The sequence below is a fragment of the Rhopilema esculentum genome, chromosome 11, assembly GCF_057945365.1.
Source record: "Rhopilema esculentum isolate cy_ngs chromosome 11, ASM5794536v1, whole genome shotgun sequence".
In the NCBI taxonomy this organism is placed as follows: domain Eukaryota; kingdom Metazoa; phylum Cnidaria; class Scyphozoa; order Rhizostomeae; family Rhizostomatidae; genus Rhopilema; species Rhopilema esculentum.
Genome location: NC_142825.1, coordinates 9,363,045 through 9,384,982, shown reverse-complemented (window position 1 = coordinate 9,384,982; position 21,938 = coordinate 9,363,045). Strand labels below are relative to the sequence as shown.

The 21,938-nt window shown below is 38.2% G+C and overlaps 2 protein-coding genes across 2 annotated transcripts in view; one reads left to right on the top strand and one right to left on the bottom strand.

Annotated features, from left to right (window-relative positions):
- LOC135693322 (uridine-cytidine kinase 2-B) overlaps positions 1-21,938 on the bottom strand; it is a 39,094-nt gene that overhangs the window by 5,580 nt on the left and 11,576 nt on the right. Inside the window, exons 3-5 of the mRNA XM_065211765.2 lie at positions 21,120-21,216; positions 20,437-20,579; positions 14,729-14,826 (exon numbers count right to left, since the gene is read on the bottom strand). Coding sequence (XP_065067837.1) covers positions 14,729-14,826; positions 20,437-20,579; positions 21,120-21,216 — 338 coding nt within the window. The remainder of the gene's footprint in view (positions 1-14,728; positions 14,827-20,436; positions 20,580-21,119; positions 21,217-21,938) is intronic.
- On the top strand, positions 7,787-9,966 carry LOC135693318 (type-1 angiotensin II receptor). Its single transcript, XM_089111086.1, has one exon. It carries the CDS (start codon positions 8,091-8,093, stop codon positions 9,165-9,167), a length of 1,077 nt encoding a protein of 358 aa, XP_088967212.1. The 5' UTR covers positions 7,787-8,090; the 3' UTR covers positions 9,168-9,966.

Below are 21,938 nucleotides of genomic sequence, written 5' to 3'. Positions count from 1 at the left end.
AACAGCAGTGATATTTTGCAATATCTTACAGCTTTAAATGATAAGGAATTTGCTCATTATAACATATTCCTAGTCAAAAGTCCTTCTTAATGATGCTTAAAATGATGCCAAAAATTAACTGCTTCCAGTAAATAAACAACCGCAACCTACCCCCCCCTCCCCCTGAAAACCATGTTGTGTTAGAGTGGTATTAGAGGTAAATATCATAGCTACCTGAAATGGATCAATTTGGCCATAGCGAACCTTCAACTACTACATAAAACAAATTTTTATCGGAGGGGGAGAAGAGGATCAAGTATAAAATAATACAAACTATGTGAAATGTATCAAAACCTAGCAGACAGTTTCGGTTGGCTTTTTTTGGTAAAGCACTTAATTTTCATCATAAGCGTTGGTTCATTCGAATTCACGATCCATCAATTTCCATGATTGGGATAGGGATGTACCGGATATCCGGTAGGCCGGATAATCCGACGCCGGATCGCTGATATTTTGAAAATCCGGTTCCGGCCGGATTTGTTTCCGAAATCCGGCCAGTTGCCGGATTTTCCAGAACTTTAATCATAACTAAGAAAATTTGGAAACCAAGTCAGACTCCCTTTATACAGTGATTAAAAATGGATTTTCCAGAACTAAACAATATCGACTATAAAACAAGCGCCTTGAAAACAGATTTGAAATGAAAGTGCTAAACATCACGAAACAGGAAGACTGGATGATATAATTCAGGGTTGCCAGATCGGCTTTTTAGGCCAAATTTTTCATTTTTGGTTTTTAGATTTAGATTGCCTGGAAAAATTGTTTTTGCTTACTAAATAAATTTGACCTTGTTGGCCTTTTCAGCAGACGTCCAAAATTAATAAGTAATTACTACATTCATAGAATAATTAGTAGTTAACTACAAAGTGTTAACCAAATTTCAAATTTTATCACCTAACCTAAATATTATCTTGATTTTAGCAAAGGGTTTTGGAAAAAAGTAAGATTTTTATCAAAGTTAAGAAATTATCTAACAGGCACAAGCGTAGAACCTGCTCGATGGATTCTTGAGAGAGTTTTTGATTTGGCCTTTTTATGAGCATTTTGGCTTAAATTGCTCACCAGTCTAGCCTTCGTTTGTAAATTCAATCTGGCAACCCTGAATAGGCCTCTTTGATCTTCTCGCTATACATTTTTTCACAAAGTGGCTCAAAACTTTTTATTACTGAAAATTCTATAAATGGTCAGATTATCCGGTAGAATCCGGCCGGATATTCCACGAAGAAATCCGGTAAATCCGGTTCCGGCCGGATTCTGAAAATCCTGATCCGGTACACCCCTAGATTGGGAAAGTATCTTGTAAGACCCGGTAAAGAAGTCATCTACGTACAAATAAAACTCAGGTAAAAAGCAAGAAACATAGAAATTTAAAAGTAGATCACAGACTTATCGGGTATTGTCTGTGATTTTCAAAATGTAGTTTTCAATCTTATTGGAAACTATTATTTTATATGAAAACAGCACTATTATTTGATTAGTAATAATTAAAACTCATAAAAATGTCCATTAGAACCGTTTCAAGATAAAGGGCCGCGGAAATTGCATTAGAACCAACAGAGTTAATCCCTGAATTAGGCCTATGCAAATTTGAATTGGAATTGATACGATGGGCGGCAGTGAACAGTCAAACGGCATAAATGAAAAGGCGACCACGTCTGTGATTCATAACAGGACACTGTCTGATGACACTGGACGCATGCGCATCGCAAGCCACAATTTCTCTCGGGTATGTAGCTTATTATAAAAACCACTTTTTTACAGCGAGAAGTCAAAAGAATGCAGGTTCCGCCTAAGGCACATGATTATTTGGCTGTTTACACAGTCTCCTATAAATGGGGGACATGACAGCTAGCTCCAATAGATGGGAAACAATGTAACTGGCAGCTTGTTGAAAATGAGTCGGGATCTTGAAATTGAGATTAAAGGAATTAGTATTTTTTTTAAAAAATTGTTACTTCAAGATAATCTTGCTTGAAAAAAAAGCGGTCATGAAAATCAAAACGACGTTTTTGGTAGCATCCAGCTAAGATGCTGAGCATCTTTGCGTATGATTTTATCGTAAAACACTCTTGCAAATTCGTCTAGTTAATTAACATAACAAGAAAGCTTTAAATCATTTGGCTTTAGACAACTTAAAATTCTACCAACGCCTCGATTTTGCTGAACCGATACACTAAAACTATTGTCGTTAGCCGCTACAATCCATGCCGGCTGTCCTCGGAACACCCTGTTACCTGGTCGACACTGTACCCCTCTTCCGCCAATCAATGCTGGCTTTAGATTTAAATATCATAGCAATCAGAAATAAATCAATTTGACATACCGAGCCTTTAAAAATTGAACAAAACAACACTGTTAGCAGAGAGAGAAAGGAATGCATTAAAAATGTTCGAAAATTTTGAATAGCGTACAAAGACTTCTGAAAGGCATGGTAGGTTGCAGAAATCCATAAATCTTTCCGTGAAAGATGTCTTCGAAAATCTTTATCTACAGGCTTAACGACAAAGAGCCGTTTTATAAGTCGTGCGGTGCGGTGCCGAACCACGTGAAATTTGGTTGGTGCAACGTGAAATTTCTCTGCGCGTCTTTTATAAAACCAATTTGTCACTTGGTTCGACGTGGTTCGACTGAGTCGAACCGTACGGCAAGGGATGCTCGGCTGGGTCGACCCTGAGCGACTTTTAAAAACAACAGTCGATCTGCACCACGAATCACACTTCTTTCGTCTGCCATCGTGTTTTCTCAGACGAAGGACTCAAGTGGTTATGCGCATGCGAAACTACAGTTCAGCGCAACCAACTTTTTGCCTTTATAAAACGGAGGTGAATCACAGTCGAACCTCAGTCGAACCAATAACCTGCTAGTTCGTCGCGGCACAGCGCCGTTATAAAACGGCCCAAAGCTAATTCTTGTTGGTTTGGCACGGTACGACTGAGTCGAACCATTTGCCTAGAGCTCCACGCCCGGTACGGCACGGCACGGCCCGGCCATGTTCGACTTATAAAACCAAATGTTGTGCCGTGCCGTGCCGTGCCGTGCCGTGCCGAACCTTACCAACGCATGCGCATCAACACAATAAAATGGCTGACGATTACCGCCACTGTTCTTCTACGAGAGCTCTTCTCGACAAAATACTTGCCTTGATAAGAAGAGGAATGAATTTGATTGCAACAAGAACGCAGAGGAAAGTCTTTAGCATGTTTGATCATTGCAATTTTTGAGTCCATTGAATGAAGCAATGAACACCAAAGATCCTGTCACCGTTTGCTGTGAAACACAAGCAAGTTTATAGACAAATAATTAAGTTGAAAGATTTAAAAAGGTTTTTTAGAGTGCACAAAGTGACTTCATGCATATCCGTTTTGCGATGGTATGTCCCACAAGTGCTGGTGAAGATTCGGCATGGAACGGCGCGACTTGGGCACGGCTGTATATAACCAAGTCGTACCACTAATCCTACCGATGCCGAACCACAACTCTTCAGATTCGGCACGGCACGACACGACGTATAAAACGGTCCTTATTCATTACAAACTGAAAAATGTGGAGCAAAAACAGGCTATAAAGAAATGAATAAGAAGATAAAACAAAGCTACTCAAATTTTGCAAGATCTAAGTGTGAACTCTGCCAAATATATTATAAATTGTTAATGCTATTTAGGGTAAACGGACTACCACATAGAGTTTCATTTATAAACATCAGCTCAAACCAGTTATTTGTTTTTCCCACTTCTTGAGAGGTTCTGAGGGTTGGTATTGAAAGTTCATCTCTACAACCTTCTTAAGAAGATTTTTGAAATATTAGCAAGTCCGTTTGCACAAATTGTTGTGGGAAGGGTCTAAGTATTACCACATAATACGTCGCTGGATACAAAGCAAGTTTAAGAGCATTTTCTACCATCAAAAAACACCAAAAACGTCATGAAGAAACTCCGGCCATGATTCAAGAAGTTCTTTATTTGCAGAATTTGAGTATCGAAAGTTCATAGACTGCAAATTCAAAAGTAGTTGAGAAATGTAGGGTGCACTATGATTGTCGTGCAGTAGGAGGCGTTGACTGGATGTTTATGTTTCTAACGTCCTGGCTGTTCATTTTCAAAAACAATCCCCCCACATAATGATTCTTTCGCAACTTGCTTCTAAGAGGTTCTGAGTCCCTTGACGTCTTCAAGGATCTTCATAGGTTTCATTCAAAATTTGAATACGAATGAGTTTAGAACGTTATAGAAAATTATCTAGCTTTCTTGGAATCGATTTTTATCATCAATAGTACATCAGTTTGCAACGTAAAGGATCTAATAGAAAAATAACGCAGTGCATTGTTACGCAGCATTATCCGCTTTCTACGGGATCGACTAAAGCACTGCAGAGCAAACGCACTGCAAACGAAATTCACAACGAAGATATCGAAAAACTTAAGAGCAAAGAAAAAACGGGTCTCAAGTTTAAGTTAAAATTGGCTAGTCTAAACAATGACGCCTGCAGCAGAGGACGTTGAAATCGAGGGACGTTCAAATCGAGGGCAGCCATTTTGGAAAATTGTCCTTGTTTTAGAGGTGCCCCCTTTTTCAAGAAACAAGTCCCTCTTCTTACTCTGCCCCTCCTACCTCTGTCCCCTACCTCTGTCCCCTACCTCTGTCCCCTACCTCTGTCCCCTACCTCTGTCCCCTACCTCTGTCCCCTACCTCTGTCCCCTACCTCTGCCCCGGCTAACTTTTCGACTCCAGCTTGCCTTTTCAGGTGATTGCCTCCTCCCTTACATGCACTGGGACAACAATGAAGCAAAATAACGACTCAAAAAAGTAAGTAGAGAAAGGTTATTCATCCCTCGAATTGGATGTTTAGCATAGTCCTTCTTTCTTTTGACTCTCGATGAAACTTAAAAACGTATAAGTAAACCAACTCCCATTCAAACAACAACTCCTGAATTCCGGGGCTCACTCCTGAGTTGATTTAGGCGTTACTAACTCCAGGAGTGAAAAGCATTAACCACATCATGTTAGCTAATAGTTAGAAACTTAATAAGGCCATACTCCACTTTTATAGCAGTTTCAAGTCCAAAAAGCAAGTAAACTACCTACAACAGCATTATAACTGAACCAGTTTCTGGATATCTATCTTTGTTTGAAACAAGCATTCATAAATATTAAAGCTTTCAAAATCTAGCTTACGTGGATTACGCGCAGATGAATTCCATGTCTTCGCATATCTCGTAAGAATAGTGTTTTTTCTTCTTGCGGTCTGGATACCAGACTGTATGGTCAAATCTTCTCTACTCCCTTAAAGTAAGCTGGCAATAGTATATTGTACATGTCAAAGTGGTACTGCTGCTTTATCAGTCAAAAAGTTAAAACCTTTATCGGCCTTTTATTATCTTGTGCTACAAACCAATATTTCGTTAGTTTATCTCTCATCTCGTTGGTTTACCTACTTTGAGAGCTCCTCCTTTAGAACTCTACTACATCTAGTTGCATTGTGTTGTTGTTTTATTTTTCTATATCATTATTATCAGTATCTTGTTAACAATTATTATTGTAGTAGAATTTTAATGATAAATATTGATAACGTATATCAGGTTTTCAGTGAAAATTTGCATAAGATTTCGCAACTTTGCTATGAAACAAATTTGAAGTTTCGATCAACATTTTATTCAAATACTTAATAATCTTCTTGGTTTCATGAATAAAGTAACTGTCTATTACTCAGGTGAAGCAAAAACGGAAACAGGCTTGGGCTAGGGTTTGCTGTGGAAAATTTTAAAACACGGGCAGGTTACGATACTTTTGGAGAAAGAAGACATGTTCCAATATCTTTAGACATGAATGTATCATCAAAGCTTGTTCAATTCTTTTCCACCGATCTCTCGAAAGTTTTAGCGATTGACCCTACAGTTAATGTATGTAGAGGTTATATATGCTATAAAGAATCGATCTTGTTCTTAATTCTTATGTTATCCACAAAAATCCTTTTTTGATTGTAACAACGATAAGCAGATTATTATAAAGGTTGACTTTTGCAGCGGTTTGACAAAGCAACATCTGATTGGAACTCCCAGCACTGAAATGCGACACGTAAAGCGTAAGAATATTAAGAAGGTTGGAATAATAAGCTTACAAAAAGTCATTTACAAACTCCATAGGCTGGAAAAGTAAACTAATAAGGCAGGAAGACCAAGAATCAACTTGGAAAATTAAGTTTTGGCTTGAGTAGGACAATCCGCGTATCTTTTAGATAATGCAGTAGATTTGAGGCTACCTGTCACAAATTTTATCACAACGGTCATGTAGTGCGAAAGGGATCCGGATGTTGCCTCCTCGGGACAACTTAATAAATGGTATCCTTCATTTATCTTGAACAGCAACCAAGCCAAACTGCACATCTATATCAACACAGTCTGTTTTGATAAACCCGAGGCTGACCTTTTTGACTGATCGAGGATGGATACGCGAAAGATACATTTTATTCTTTGAGAAGTTATCCACAAACTAATGTTTCAGCCTCCCTTACTTGATCTAAAGGCCTGTCAATTATATCCTGGTAGTTATACCCTCGATGTCGGAGATTACATGTATTCGGGAAACATCATTCTCTTTTGATGGGGCGTTCAAAAATCTGCTTCAAAGGTCGGTTACGGCAGCTATTATTTTTAACCCCTTTTAATTCATTTATTTCAGATAAAGCATCGTCTTTATAAACAGGACATATAGCCTGACAATCTGACATTAAACCTATTGTTTGCTTTCTCGTCGGATTTTTGTAGAAGTGGGTCCAGAATTTCATCATCTGCTAGGGGTTCTTTTTGAAAATGTACTTAAAAATTGCCTTGCTCTTGGTTTTAGCATGTTTCGCTCCCCCAAAACATTTTAGCTCCCTCAATCAGTAATATGCTCCACGGTCCTTGTATACAGGTGATGGTTTTAAGTACAAACCAAACACGACAGCAAAAGAAGTTAGTATACTTGCTGGTTATGAATGAGATATGAATGAGAAGGAAGCATCTTTTTTGTCCGTGGAGTGATAAATATAAAATTCTGGTTATTTAGCTTCTCAGAATTTTAAAAATACCACATGTGTCACCGTGCTTTCCCGTTAGCTTATGGTTCAACAACAACATTTTAAAATTGTTTGGAAATCTATTGGATGGGAACCTTTTTTAATTTCAATAATTGCTGATTGAAAAAAATACGATTTCAAATATTGCTGAACTCCCCGCGATGTGCGTTTGCATCTATTTAAAAACCCGACAGTTTTCTTTAAAAAAAATTGGCAGTGCCGTGTTGTAATGTCAAGAAACCTTAGTTTGACAATCAGTAGTAACGCTACTTGTTAGAAGAGATCATGCCCTGTACTTTTAAAGAAACGACTATATGCATTGCAATGCTACTTCAACTAACTACGGCATTGTATGCAAAACAAATTTTAACCACCCGTTACTCAACTGATATTATATTGTTTTGAGGCTACATCGCACAGAAAAATCGTAAAACAGACAATTCCAAGTTCTATATCTTTCTGCTAGCCCAATAAACAAGATACTTTTAATATACCTACTCAATTTCATAAAAAAATCAAGATTCTTTCATTAATAAAAGCATGTTTTGAGTTTCTTATTTAAAAAGGAAAGTATTCAGCAAACTCGAACAAATCTTTCGAAATTTAAAAGCCATTGAGAAAAGACCTTGAGTGTTTATGAAACTAATGCTCACATTTTGCACCTGCATAGAGCTTTGACATCGGGAGGGTTAGGTGCAATCTGTTTCATAACTCAGATATTTGCTTTAACCTAAAGGTTCTTCGACCATTAGTAATGGTTTTATTGCCTCTATGATCCCCCTGAAATGATCGCATTATAACAAAAAAGCCATCGTAGATACAACCTACGTTAAATGAACGCGAAAATAACGCATATATCCCCCGTATTTAAAATCAGCTGTCATCATTGCAGGTTGGGTACAGAGGAACCGTCTGCAAAATCTATTTGGCAAGAGACCTTCCGAGAGATCAGCTAGTTGCTGAGTAGAAGATACATCACCACTTCACAGTTAAAGAAAATGAATCTAACAGCTACCACAAACCAACCAATTGCAAGGTCAGTAACTTCCTACCTTCCAACAGATTCTTCAAACATGCATAATGGTGACTTGATGTACGACACAAAATCAATATTGCTCATCACCCTTTACATATCAATTTTCATTCTGGGCGTTGCTGGCAACTCTTGTGTGATCGTATTCTTCGCTAAAAAGGTAAAGCGTACACTCTATGACACCTACATTCTTCACTTGGCCATTGCTGATTTGCTAGTCTCACTATGCACTCCACCACGTACCATATTTACTATACTCTCGCATGAAGAAAGAGCCCACTTCACGAAAGCAGGTTGCCGAATCATGTCTGCAATTGAACCAATATCAGTTAATGCCTCTTCCTGGATACTTGCCAGCATTGCCATAGAACGCTATCGTGGTATTGTACAGCCTCTAAAACCACGATATCGTCGGGGCTGTATTCATCTAACTGTTTTGGTAATATGGCTACTATCGTTCATCTGTTTTATACCGTACATAAACACAATAACAGTTGTTGGCAAACACTGCTTGCCACGTTGGAACAGCCCCCGCAAAGAGCTGGCCTTCAATCTATCCATTCTCTTCGTTCAAAGCCTCGTACCAATGGTTATCATGAGCTACACCCTCATCTGCATAGCAAACGTCATGCGCGAACGCGGCAAAGCAATCCTTGGCAAATCGAAACGTGGCCATGCAAAAGAAGTAAATCTTCTTATTGTGTTGTTGGTAGCTTTCCTCGTCTTCACTGCATGCACGCTGCCGTATAACGTCTTCTATGTGGCAATGGTGTATGAGCTTGGAATTACGGGAGACTTGAAGAGGTTGGGCGACTACATAACAATGAATGATTGGTTTGGATCACTTGTCCTCCTGAGCAGCGTCACTAACTGCTGCATATACGCCGGCCTACACAAGGGTTTCAAAACGTTTTGCAAGAGATGTGTGCAACGCAGAAAGACAAAAGGAAAATCGTCCAGTAAATGTCCTCTTACAGTTATAACCGAAAAACCCAGAAAAACTTCGAGCAACCAAACATCGAATAACGCGAAACTGCTCTGAAGCGTTGAAAGTATCAACAGCTCTAACAAAACCCTTAAATTTTTTGGGAATACTTTTACGGACACACTGGCCTTGACACAAAATTAAGTTACATTATAATGAGGCAAAACAGCCAGCTGAGGAAATAACATGAATAAACGTGCATTTAAACGATAACGATGCACAAACGTATTTGTTCCGTGATTATAGATGTAATAGAGCTACGACAGTCCGCAATATCTATTACGACTGATCTGATTAACAAAACAACAAGGAATTCGAGAGAAGACCGCGTCCAAGATTTTTACCGAAAGATCTGGAGATTCTTAAAAATGACTCTAACAAGTTTGGATTTGATCCAAAAGACTAAACATTAATAAATCGATTTCGGCAGCAAGATCAGATTTTGTAAATATTGGTAATTTGGTTCTATCTAAAGAGCATATAATTGCATCTGCAACATCATATCGTATTTTCATTATCATACTTTCTTCGGGAACACCTACATCCGAAGTAACCATCTGCCCACATAAGTGGTAATAATTTATTATCTCTTGTTCCATATTGACTCTTACAAGCAACGAAAACACGTAACAGACTTGTCAGTAAAAGAAAACACGCCTAGCGTCGAAATAAAAACATATTTAAATTTTGAATGCAATAATAAACTTGAAACTATTGGGATTTGAATATTGCGCTCCTGACCATTAGAACGTACAATCTAGAATTGGTTTTGACCTAAAATTACATAAACGTTGGAATACAGTGCTAAACATCCTAAAACCAAACGTGCTCCTAATAATACATCAAACACCATAAATATTTTATTAAAGCACACATATTCTTGAAAATGGCTATATAATACTGGGTCGAAATGAAAAAAAATTAAAAACGAAATCATACGTTCGACCACTTAATCTCATTAATCTCATTAAAATGAATTCTACTCAAACATAATTGTCACGATTAGCAAGTAAACTATAAAGTACCAGTGTATTTATATAAATCAACAAACAAAACATAAACACACAATAATGACATTGGGTCAAATTTCCCAAGAAACGCAAGGCTAATTCAAGAAGTTCAAAATGAAGGACAAGACAAAATTAAACACTTTAATGATAACAAAAACATATAAGTAAAGAAAAACTTTTAAAAATCAAGGCCTTCATAAATACAATGATTACCAAATTGATGACGATAAAAAACCCCCAATAAGCTACAACTTTTTACAATCTTTGAAAGCCATAATATCGAAACAAGAAACAAAATGAGATCAGACAGAAAATCTCGGGAATAGGGCTTGCTGCAAATCAAAATGTGAACAGCAAATTTATCGAGAATAATCTGCAATTTATAAAAATTAAAACATGTTCTTCCATCTTTTATTTTACTTTTTACTATCGAACGTTGTGTTTTGAGAAACTACAGGTATTGGTATAGTAGAAGCAACACAAAATCTTGTGACATATCTTCGTGCCACTTTCATGTCGTAACATAGGGAATAGAGAACACTGGACTCAACACGGGTCAAGACTATTCAACAGAAGAAATACTTCTATCGCTTACAATACTTTAACTCATGCAAGTAATAAATTTTGCAATCAGTTTTCAACATAGATTTCCTCTTCAAGAGAACAATCTGCATCAACAAGCAATTTGGATGGTTCCGCAAGATCAACATCCTTTGGAGTAGGAATTGATTCTCAAGGGGGCTTATTTGAGAGGGTGCCTTTTTTGTTAAAAGTAACTCGGAGATGGGAGCTTATTCAGGGGGGCGTAAGGGGTGTAGGACTGATGGCTTAGCTAGCAAAACTTCATTGAAGGTTTTATGTTGGCAGAAAGCCATCTTGGACTTCAGTATGCCTACTTTAGCTACAACCATATACATTGGAACCTCGATTACCGGACATCTTTATACAACGGACACCTCTCAACAACAAGCATATGTTCCTGTCCCAGGTGGTCAAAATATTTATAAAGAAACCTTTTTACAACGGACACCTTTATACAACGGACACCACCTAAAAACAGGGATATGTTCTTGTCCCAGGTGGTCAAAACGTCCTTGAAGAAACTTCTTTACAACTGACACCTCTATACAACAGACACCTCTCAACAACAAGCAAATGGTCCGGTCCCGGGTGGCCAAACTTCCTTAAAGAAACCTCTCTACAACGGACACCTTTATACAACGGACATCTCTCAACAAAAGACACGTCTTTCTGTCCCAGGTGATCAACAGGTTTTTGGGTAAAAAAAAGAAGTGGTGTTGAGGACTTTCAATCTTATCGGTGATCTTGCCATCAATAGAAAACTAGGGAGAATTCATGGTATTTGCTATCTCATTATCGTGGACTGAAAATTTTAATAAAGTTTTTAATAAGTTTTTCCTGCAATTTTTCTTCAGATTAAGATTTACTATCAAACAGACCCCGAAATTTAACACCGCTTGACATATGACATTAGGATTTTCTGCAAACATGATAACGATTTTCCACCTTCGGTCTTTGAATATTGGCGACAGCAAGGCTTATTTCTTCTAAATATCTCTATCGATGGGAAAGATTGGCTGGAGGATTTTTGCGTATTATGTATAGTCTTGTTGGTAAAATTCTTTCTAACATTCGGACAGAGTTTACATGGTTTATCCTAGATCACTAGTTTGACAGGGTACACAAGAGGTGAAAGAATGGTCCAAACTTCATCGTGCTTGTCTACCGTGACAAAATTGAAGGCTCAATAGTATATATTGCTCAAAAGCAAAAATTATGATAATCCTCGTCATTTCAAATTTGGTACCATTATCACTGAAGACATTTGCATCACCGTAAGCTATTGAAATAATCAAAGTCGTCAGATTCAGATGGTCACTAATCGCAAACATGATAACTACATCGCTCATCATATCACAGTACATCTCGATAAGTCACCCACGGCCTATTATGTGCGTTCTTATGGCATTGTTAAGTAATTTTAAATGATGATTTTGGATCACATTGCTCAGTATGACAGTGTGCGAAAAAGCTGTTGAACAAAATAATATGTCTTTAAATGTTGGAAAGTGGAATCTGTGTAATGCAATGATGACAGAACTTTCAATATACATCATGTACTGCGTATTCAATTATTGAACAGGTCATGTCAAGCAATTTTATGACAGCAAGATAGCATGGTGGCAGCTAGTTCACACGAAAAAGAAGGTCGGTAAATGAACCGCAGATGCGGGCGCTCATAATTAATTTAAAAGCAAGAAAGGAAATCATTTCTCCCTGCATTTAGAATTAAGAAAATCAATGAAAATGATAGTATCGAGCAAGCAACCAGCTTGAGTTCACCTAATCTATTTAAGAAGACGTATGAATAAATATCGATCAAAGAAATAATTAAAATATTTTGGCCTGCCAAAGTAATGTAGAAAGATTCAAGCCATAGCCGCAAACTAGCCCGAGTTAAATTCATATTTCACATTCAACTTTGCATACATGATTTGCGCTTAACCTCTTACTGACAAGGATAAATAAATCTTTTAAGTATTAACAGTCTAAATTTTACAAATAGATTGAAAAATATTTGGCTATAGAAGATGCGAAGCAATTGCTGATCTTCCAGGGCGCCATGTTTTATGTTTTCAACTCAACAAATGTTGTTGAGTTCTTTTTTAATTGACATAGGCTGGGGAGTTTCCCATTGTCATATGGTTTAATCCAGGCACTACGAGCGTTATATGGGAAAAATTCCTTTGAATGTTTTAAATTGTACCGAAAAATCTCTATATTTTATCAAAATCTTGCGCTAAAACCTGAAATTTGGGGTCTTAAACTGAATTTATTCCAAAGACTTTCGAAACAAAACCAGCTTACAATTCTATATTTCATGATAGATCTGTCAAACGATATTAGACTAATAATTCTCAAACTTTGTTTGATCACAATTTTTCTGTTTAGCAGTTGAAATGATGGATACTGTTGTGTTCTAAAAGACTTGTAAATAATCAATTTTCTGTTTTGGAATACGTCGAAAAATGGCATCTGCATAGCGCATATTATTTTTTAAAAGCTCTACATGCGTTGAGCAGCTGGGATAGAGGAAGAATCTTTTCATCGATCAAAGAATCTCTTGTATTTTAGATTTCCCTGCCTTAAATTGTTCATCCAAACTGAGTACAATCAATAATGATTCAGAGTGATTATCATAGTGATTTAGTTCTTATTTCATAATCATTTAAATTCAAAGGTTTCTCTTTAGACACTTCCTGTCTTTAGTGTGCATTTCCAGTGATCATATATTCTGTTTTTAGGATAAATATTATAACTATAAACATAACTATAGAATGAGAATAAAGGGAAGTAAACCCAGGTACGATTCTTGCAGAATCCCACAAGTAGCTTCTCGACATATTGGTATAACTCAAACCATTTCCCAGAATAATTTCTTATCCAATATGATTTCAGCTTGCTTCTTAGTTCTTCGTGGCCAATAGTAGCGAACGTATTTGAAAATATTGCCAAGCTTAACTGCGCTTGATCTATATAAGCATACCAAAATTCAGTATAATTACTAAAGATGTAACTGTCTAATAGAGTTGATTGAGTTGGCGTGAACGAATTGTTGGATTTTAAGGAATCGTATAACTGTTTATGCCAACTCTCTCAAGAATCTTCGCAAAAACAGAGATAACTGAGATCAGTCTGAGTGGAATATCACTCCACAAAAATCTCGTTTAATCCTCTTGTCTTCGAGAAAAATTTGCCAAAAATCCCTAAAAATCCTCTTGTTCTAGAGAAATCTGGTATGCCGTTTCGGAAAAGTGATACACAAATGTAGATTAAATGCCTTAAGTATGTAACTTTATTTTTTCGAAGTTTCATCTTTAGCTTCATTTCTTTTGGTAGATTTGGTTAGGGGAACTATGTCAAAAACCTGTTGATAGTTCTAAACAAGAGCGTATTGATACCTCAAGTGTTTGGGGGAGGGGGTCAAATTCAAATTCTTTTCCCGTTTTTCATGAATTTCCCGAAAATTTGATTAATAAGGATTTCAATGAAAAACATAAAACAATTATTGTATTATATTTAAACCCTATTAATATATAATAAATAAAATAATTATCTATATTTAAGTTATTCATATGGCTGTTAAGAGGAATATCACCAATGTCGGAATTTTTTTTCCCCGAGTATTTGCCCCGAATTTTAATACTGTTTGGAAATATTAGGGTGGTGTAACACCCCCATACCCCTGTAGCTACGCCCCTGTCAAATGCTTCTAAGGGTATATTTGATGGTGACTCGTGATTCATGTTAAGGTGAGAACTTTGCCAAACACGCTGAATAGTGTGATGATCTGCATTTAAAAGCTTCCTTCGCTTCGGTGTGGTCTTCACGTTTAGGCCTCCTGAATATACGTAAATGATTTTAATAATCTTTGTTTTGATTAATAAGCGTACTAAAACGAACTTTGTTTCTTCAATGCTCATACATAACTTTGAGAGCAAGGTAAATCTAAGCAAAATTAAGCAGAACGATATTGTCGAAACCTGACAAGAGTTGGTCATTAAGAAGACTATAAATACGACATACCGGTAAAGTGAAATCTTCAAATGCAGGTTTCACGAATCTTGTGTATTGGCTAAGCACATTGTCAATGTCCCTTCCATGCTCTAGTATGTCTCTTAGAACTACAAAAAACAAAGAATTCTTGATAATAACCTATAGGAAACAGGAGTAAGTGTAGAACAAGTTGCAGCAAGAGCGCATTAGCAGGTTGCTAGATATTATGCAACGTATTGTATGCATGAAAGGCGAGACTTTGAGCAGAGCTTAGAATCAATGAACAATAACAACTCTACATTGAAGCATACATTCTAGTAGCGAACCCAATAACCCCACGGCTTATTGGTTTCGGTTGCTATGTTTTCAATGAACTCCAGTTCAATGACAGATATATACATACACATATAGCCTGTATTCAACAACAGAAAAAATATCGAGTGAAAATTAAGTTAGATTAACACAGCAATTAAAAGGGGTTTCGTTTAAAACTATAATCAAAGAAATATAGCAACAAGTACATAAAATCTAAAAACTACAATGCAATGAATAAAGCAATAAATAAAAATATAGTTGAGAAAATAAGAAATGGGGATTTAAGCTGTTTTTCCCCGAAATGGGTAGGGCGGGTTTGCCTACGATTGTGACATGAAAGGAGCCCTGAATACTCATGCCCCTTATATGGAAAGCTGTGTTGCTAGTGATATTGCTCTCAAGACAGGTTCTACTCAGACTGAGGGTCAAAATTAGAAACTATAATTATTTCATTTTTCTTGAGTTGCTACTCAGAATGAAGGATTCAAAGTTTTGGACAATTGGCACTCTTCGTCAAAGGAGACTCAGAGGATGCCAACTGAAATCAGAAAAAGAGTTGAATAAAGTGTTGTGGCTCTTTTCGTGCCTCTGTTGGTTTAAACTCAGGGTTAACACTTGTTCTCGGGTTCGACAACAAAATGGCCCGCTTTGTAACTATGCCTATACAGAGCCAATCGACTCAGTAAAGAGATGGTCATCAAGTGAAAGGAAACATATTGAAGTACCAAGGTCAGCAATTATTGAGGCATACAGCAGAGGTACAGGGTTTGTAGATTTGACCTGATTCAAACACTGTACTAGATGGAGCACATGAACAGAAAAGGCAATATTAGGATCTATAGGTTCATGGATTCATACAGACGCCTTGCAAAGCAAAATGAAGTTCCAGAAGCAAAGCAAACTGATAGGCTAGACTTTACTTCACTTGTTGGAAAAGTACTTGAGAAGAAAGCAGTGAAGAAAAGAGGAAAAGGCCGCCCTAGCAATGAAGAAGAGTAGAAAGGCCGAGAAAAGCTCAAAATGTGCAAGGACCTGGAGCCACTCCTCGTTTTGATGGAACTTAGCACTGGCCAAGGAAAGGACAGACCAAGGTGCTTTATATGTGGGGAAAACAAGAGTCGGATGTCAAAAATGTGAAAAAGGGTTGTCTTTAACTGACAAAGGGAGCTGCTTTTTTGTCATTTCACAAGGCGAATGGACGTTTAACTTGAAATTTTTAAGTAAAAAGAGTGTAAAAAGTTCAAATATTATTTTTTTTAACAGAAGTCCTTTCTTGTCAGCTGATTTCTGGTATAAGCTTTCCCGAGTGCCCGCAAAGGCCATATGTCCTAGCCCCCAAATTCGCCCCCAAATGTCAGTCAAGTTCAAATTTGATAATCAAATTCTAAGCACAAAATAACATACAAGTTTTCTTAATCTGAATCCAAATTTGGACATGAATGGGTTAACGGATATAGTGATAAAATAAAAATTAAATAAATATTGCAGTTAATGAATGAAGTGTTAAATGATAATTCTAGACGGATAGCTATCTCAGCATCAAGTAGACTATCCTATTGATAAACGTTCTGCAGTGTTGTACTGCATACAATTTTAAATTTTGTTCCTTACAACAACTTGAGGATTGCTTCACTTACAATTACTGATGCAATCGCACCTAAAAGCTTATGTAAATATTCAAGCGATGACTGGATGTTAGAAAAAAAATATGAAAACTTAAGCATGAAAATATTGAAATCATTTATAAATAACACATATCGATCAATAGCAGTATTTTATGCATTAGACCCAGGCTTCAAAAAGCTATTCTACTAAGGAAAGGTGATGGGGAAAAGTAGGTACTTTAGCTACAATCAAAGTAAGCAATGAGTTTGTATGTGGCCCAGCCTACCCTTTTTAGTTAATACCCCAATTGCATAATTTCCCGAAAGGAAAAATAATACCTTGCTCGTCTGAAGCAAAATCCAGCAAAGTTTATTTTTCATTTTTGATTTATGAAAAAGCAGGGGAATTTCGTCGTAAAGGTCTTTATTGATAATGTGTTGTACAAAATGCAAATTTTAGGCATGATGTTGAGAGTCAGGTGCATGTGCAATTTGGCTAATTCACTATTTCAATGTTTACGCTTCAGGTGAATTATAGTTAAATATTCTTGAGTTTTGATCTGCACAACTGTATCTTCAGGTTTCATCTAACACAGATGGCTTCCAGATGATGTTAATTGCCATTATTGCAGTCCACGCCTAGTTGTCCATATGTTGAAAAAGCTATCCACCTACGTGTCCTAGCTGAAAAAGCTATCCACCTACGTGTCCTAGCTGAAAAAGCTATCCACCTACGATCCTCCGCACATTCAATTTTTCATCGAATAGCTAAGAGCCTAGCACATTGTGCTTGATGTTGATAGAGTAATCTCTATCTTTGCTTCATTAATATTCAATCCTACGTCTTTGGCCGTTACAATAACTTTAGAGCAAAGGTGTTTAATATAGGCCCAATATCATTGGAATAAATCAACGCCTTTTACGTAGCTGTACTGAAAGTGTCGGCTTATCTTTTTGATAATTTCTGGGCCTAAACTATCCCACAATATTGAATAGGTCGGCAGCTAGCGTTAGTATGTCGTTGTTAATTTGGGAGTCTAGAATAAGTATCAAAAAATCCGGTGCCAAAAATTTCAGTGGAATGATTTTCGGTGGAAAGAATTTCGCTTATATTTTCTATATTTCGGTGTAAATTTCGGTGAGAACTTGAAAAATTTCGGTGAGAAGAAAAAAATTTGGCAAGTAAAATAAAGGCAACAGTTCAATCTTCAACATAAAATTATCTTCAACACAATCATCATATTTTGATGTCAGCCCAATAATGAAAATGAAGAGTAGGCACGAATGTCATAACCTCTCATTTGGAGGAGGTAACTTTTATTTCATTTTTTTTATAACCCGTGGAGGAAAATAAATTTGGAGCCTGTACAGTGAGTTTTCAATGATTTCGATCGCAAAACGCAACGGCAGGATTAGAAATTCTGATCGATTGTGAGTTAAAACTTTAGGCATCCAAATTGGAGTTAAAAAATTGAAACAGCTGGAACGTTAGAAAGAAATGATTGAGAAAAAAATAAAGAACCAGTAGAAGAGTAGTGAGTTTAGCCCATAGACGAAGAAGAACCAAAAACTAAAAATTGATATGCATTGGATGTAGAGTAATACTCAAACAGCACCAAGGAAAAATTTTCGCTATTTTGAAAGTCCATCGGTGTAAAACGAGGTTTTGCTAGCGTTTGAAGTTTTCAGCAAGAAAAATTTCGGTTTAAAAAAAAATTGGTGGGATTGATTTACGGTTGCCCTGCTCCACCAAAAATAAATGGAAAGTAGCAGCGGAAGGTAGCAGTGGAGGGTAGCAGTGGAGGGCAGCAGTGGAGAATAGCAGTGGAGGGTAGCATTGGAGAATAGCAGTGGAGGGTAGCAGTGGAGGGTAGCAATGGAGGGTAGCAGTGGAGGGTAGCAGTGGAGGGTAGCAGTGGAGGGCAGCAGCGGAGGGTAGCATTGAAAAATAGCAGTGGAGGGTAGGATTGGAGAATAGCAGTGGAGGGTAGTAGTGGAGGGTAGCATTGAAGAATAGCAGTGGAGGGTAGCCTTGGAGAATAGCAGTGGAGGGTAGCAGTGGAGGGTAGCATTGAAGAATAGCAGTGGAGGGTAGCATTGGAGAATAGCAGCGGAGGGTAGCAGTGGAGGGTAGCATTGGAGAATAGCAGCGGAGGGTAGCAGTGGAGGGTAGCATTGGAGAATAGCAGTGGAGGGTAGCATTGGAGAATAGCAGTGGAGGGTAGCAGTGGAGAATAGCAGTAGAGAATAGCAGTGGAGAGTAGCAGTGGAGAGTAGCAGTGGAGAATAGCAGTGGAGAGTAGCAGTGGAGGGTAGCAGTGGAGAATAGCAGTAGAGGGTAGCAGTGGAGAGTAGCAGTGGAGGGTAGCAGCGAAGGGTAGCAGTGGAGGGTAGCAGTGGAGAATAGCAGTGGAGGGTAGCAGCGGAAAATAGCAGTAGAGGGTAGCAGTGGAGGGTAGCAGTGGAGGGTAGCTGTGGAGAATAGCAGTGGAGAGTAGCAGTGGAGAATAGCAGTAGAGGGTAGCAGTGGAGAGTAGCAGTGGAGGGTAGCAGCGGAGGGTAGCAGCGGACGGTAGCAGTGGAGGGTAGCAGTGGAGAATAGCAGTGGAGAGTAGCAGTGGAGGGTAGCAGCGGAGGGTAGCAGTGGAGGGTAGCAGTGGAGAATAGCAGTGGAGAGTAGCAGTGGAGAATAGCTGTGGAGGGTAGCAGTGGAGGGTAGAAGTGGAGGGTAGCAGTGGAGAATAGCAGTGGAGGGTAGCAGTGGAGAATAGCAGTGGAGAATAGCAGTGGAGAGTAGCAGTGGAGAATAGCAGTGGAGAGTAGCAGTGGAGAATAGCAGTGGAGGGTAGCAGTGGAGAATAGCAGTGGAGGGTAGCAGTGGAGAACAGCAGTGGAGGGTAGCAGTGGAGAATAGCAGTGGAGGGTAGCAGTGGAGGGTAGCAGTGGAGAATAGCAGTGGAGAGTAGCAGTGGAGAACAGCAGTGGAGGGTAGCAGTGGAGAGTAGCAGTGGAGGGTAGCAGTGGAGAGTAGCAGTGGAGAATAGCTGTGGAGGGTAGCAGTGGAGGGTAGAAGTGGAGGGTAGCAGTGGAGGGTAGCAGTGGAGAATAGCAGTGGAGAGTAGCAGTGGAGAACAGCAGTGGAGGGTAGCAGTGGAGAGTAGCAGTGGAGGGTAGCAGTGGAGAGTAGCAGTGGAGAATAGCTGTGGAGGGTAGCAGTGGAGGGTAGAAGTGGAGGGTAGCAGTGGAGAATAGCAGTGGAGGGTAGCAGTGGAGAATAGCAGTGGAGAATAGCAGTGGAGAGTAGCAGTGGAGAATAGCAGTGGAGAGTACCAGTGGAGAATAGCAGTGGAGGGTAGCAGTGGAGAATAGCAGTGGAGGGTAGCAGTGGAGAATAGCAGTGGAGGGTAGCAGTGGAGGGTAGCAGTGGAGAATAGCAGTGGAGAGTAGCAGTGGAGAATAGCAGTGGAGGGTAGTAGTGTAGGGTAGCAGTGGAGAATAGCAGTGGAGGGTAGCAGCGGAGGGTAGCAATGAAGGGTAGCAGTGTAGGTTGTAAGTGGATTGAAAAATAATTCGGAAAAGAAATAAAAAGCGGTTGGTGCTAGTTTACCACCTTACGGCAAGATTACAAGAGATTTGGGCTGGTGCAGAAATTAAAAAGTACAGGGCCAGACTGCAATGCAAAGTAATCAACAGTGTTAGTTCAGACTTGGCATTGAGAAGCAAACTTTAAGTGGAACTGATGATTTATCTGGCAACACTGTTCGTCTTCCAAGCAAATTCATATCTGTACAGTCGGATTAGTTGTTAAGCAAAACTTACCTCGACGGGCTAGTCTTGTATCGCTGTCAGTGTCTACGAATATCTTCATATCCAAAAGTGTTCGTATTTCTTTATTATATAAAGCAAGAATTCCTTCAAAAATTATGACATCAGCTGGGTGGACAATGCTGTAGTCTGTTTCTCTGTATGAATAATAATAGACAGGGTAAATACTACAGAAGTGACTATAACAAGTAGTTAAGCTGATCTCTTTCTTTTTCTGCTCAAAACCATCATTCAGCATTCTCAAAGTCAATACATACAAAATCGACGAAAATGATTAACTCAAATTTCTATAATAAGCTTGATTTCCAAAAATGAAAAAATATTCTTTAGATAGGGAGTCCACCTGAGTCAGCAATCTTCAAATGAAAAAAATTACAAAAAAATGCAAACAGGAATGCTGATCGATGGTGAATAATAGAACATAAAGATAAATAACACGTTGAATGTGAAGAGAATGTACTCAAGTATGCGGAAATAATTTATATTAAAACTCCACCTCATAGACAATGGCTTCACCAGTAAAAAATCGTGCAATCATCTGCTTGTCACAAATATAATTTTATTTCAATCACAGCAGAATTTCAAAAATATATTATCAAGCTATTAGCTTTATATTTTAAATAAAATTTATACATCCTTTAACTAAATTTTCAAAACAAAGAATAGTTTTTAATAACCTTGAGTGATTCTTAAAACTGTATTTTTGTATAACAGCTTGCTCTCCCCTAAGAAGGCTTTTTAATGTCTTTAAACACAGGCTGTCGTCAAAGGCTCCTGCAAAAAAGCAATCAAACGCAATTAAGATATTTTTCTATATCTCTCAATCAACTGTTACTTTGGAAAATAAATAAATAAAGATATATATCAAAAACAAGCCCAATCACAACTTTTTCTGCTTCGATTTTGTGAAGAGATGAATTTTACTCGTCCACCAACCAAGACTTCCCAAACAGAACACTCGAATTCGCCTCAGACAACATCAAAAATGACGAACGTAACATGGTTGTTCATTTCAAGAACTCCATCCTAATATCCAAACGGCAAACGTGGGAAAACAAAAACAGCACCACATTCGATGCAACGATGGGCAGCTATTACAGCGCCGAAAGAGGCGAGTTGGTAGGAAGCTTCCTACTTTCTTAATCAACATAGGACTACCTTCTTAATCAACATAGGCGCACCATCAAGAGACAAGACAACACCAAAAAGAAAATATGGCGTATTATTAACCACAACGGACCACGTATCACAACAGAAGCAAACAAACAAATCCTCAACTTTTTAAACTTCACCCTAAGTCTGAACAAAGGTACCTACCAACCCTACACAAAGCCCGTAACCACCCTACAATATGTCCACCGCGAGAGCAACCACCTGAGATTTTCAGTTAAAAATACACCCACTGGTCTCAACCAACGTCAATTATCACTTTCCTCCGACAGAGTACCGTTCGACCAAGCCTTACGAAAAGGCTCTCGATGAAAGCGGATACAAGC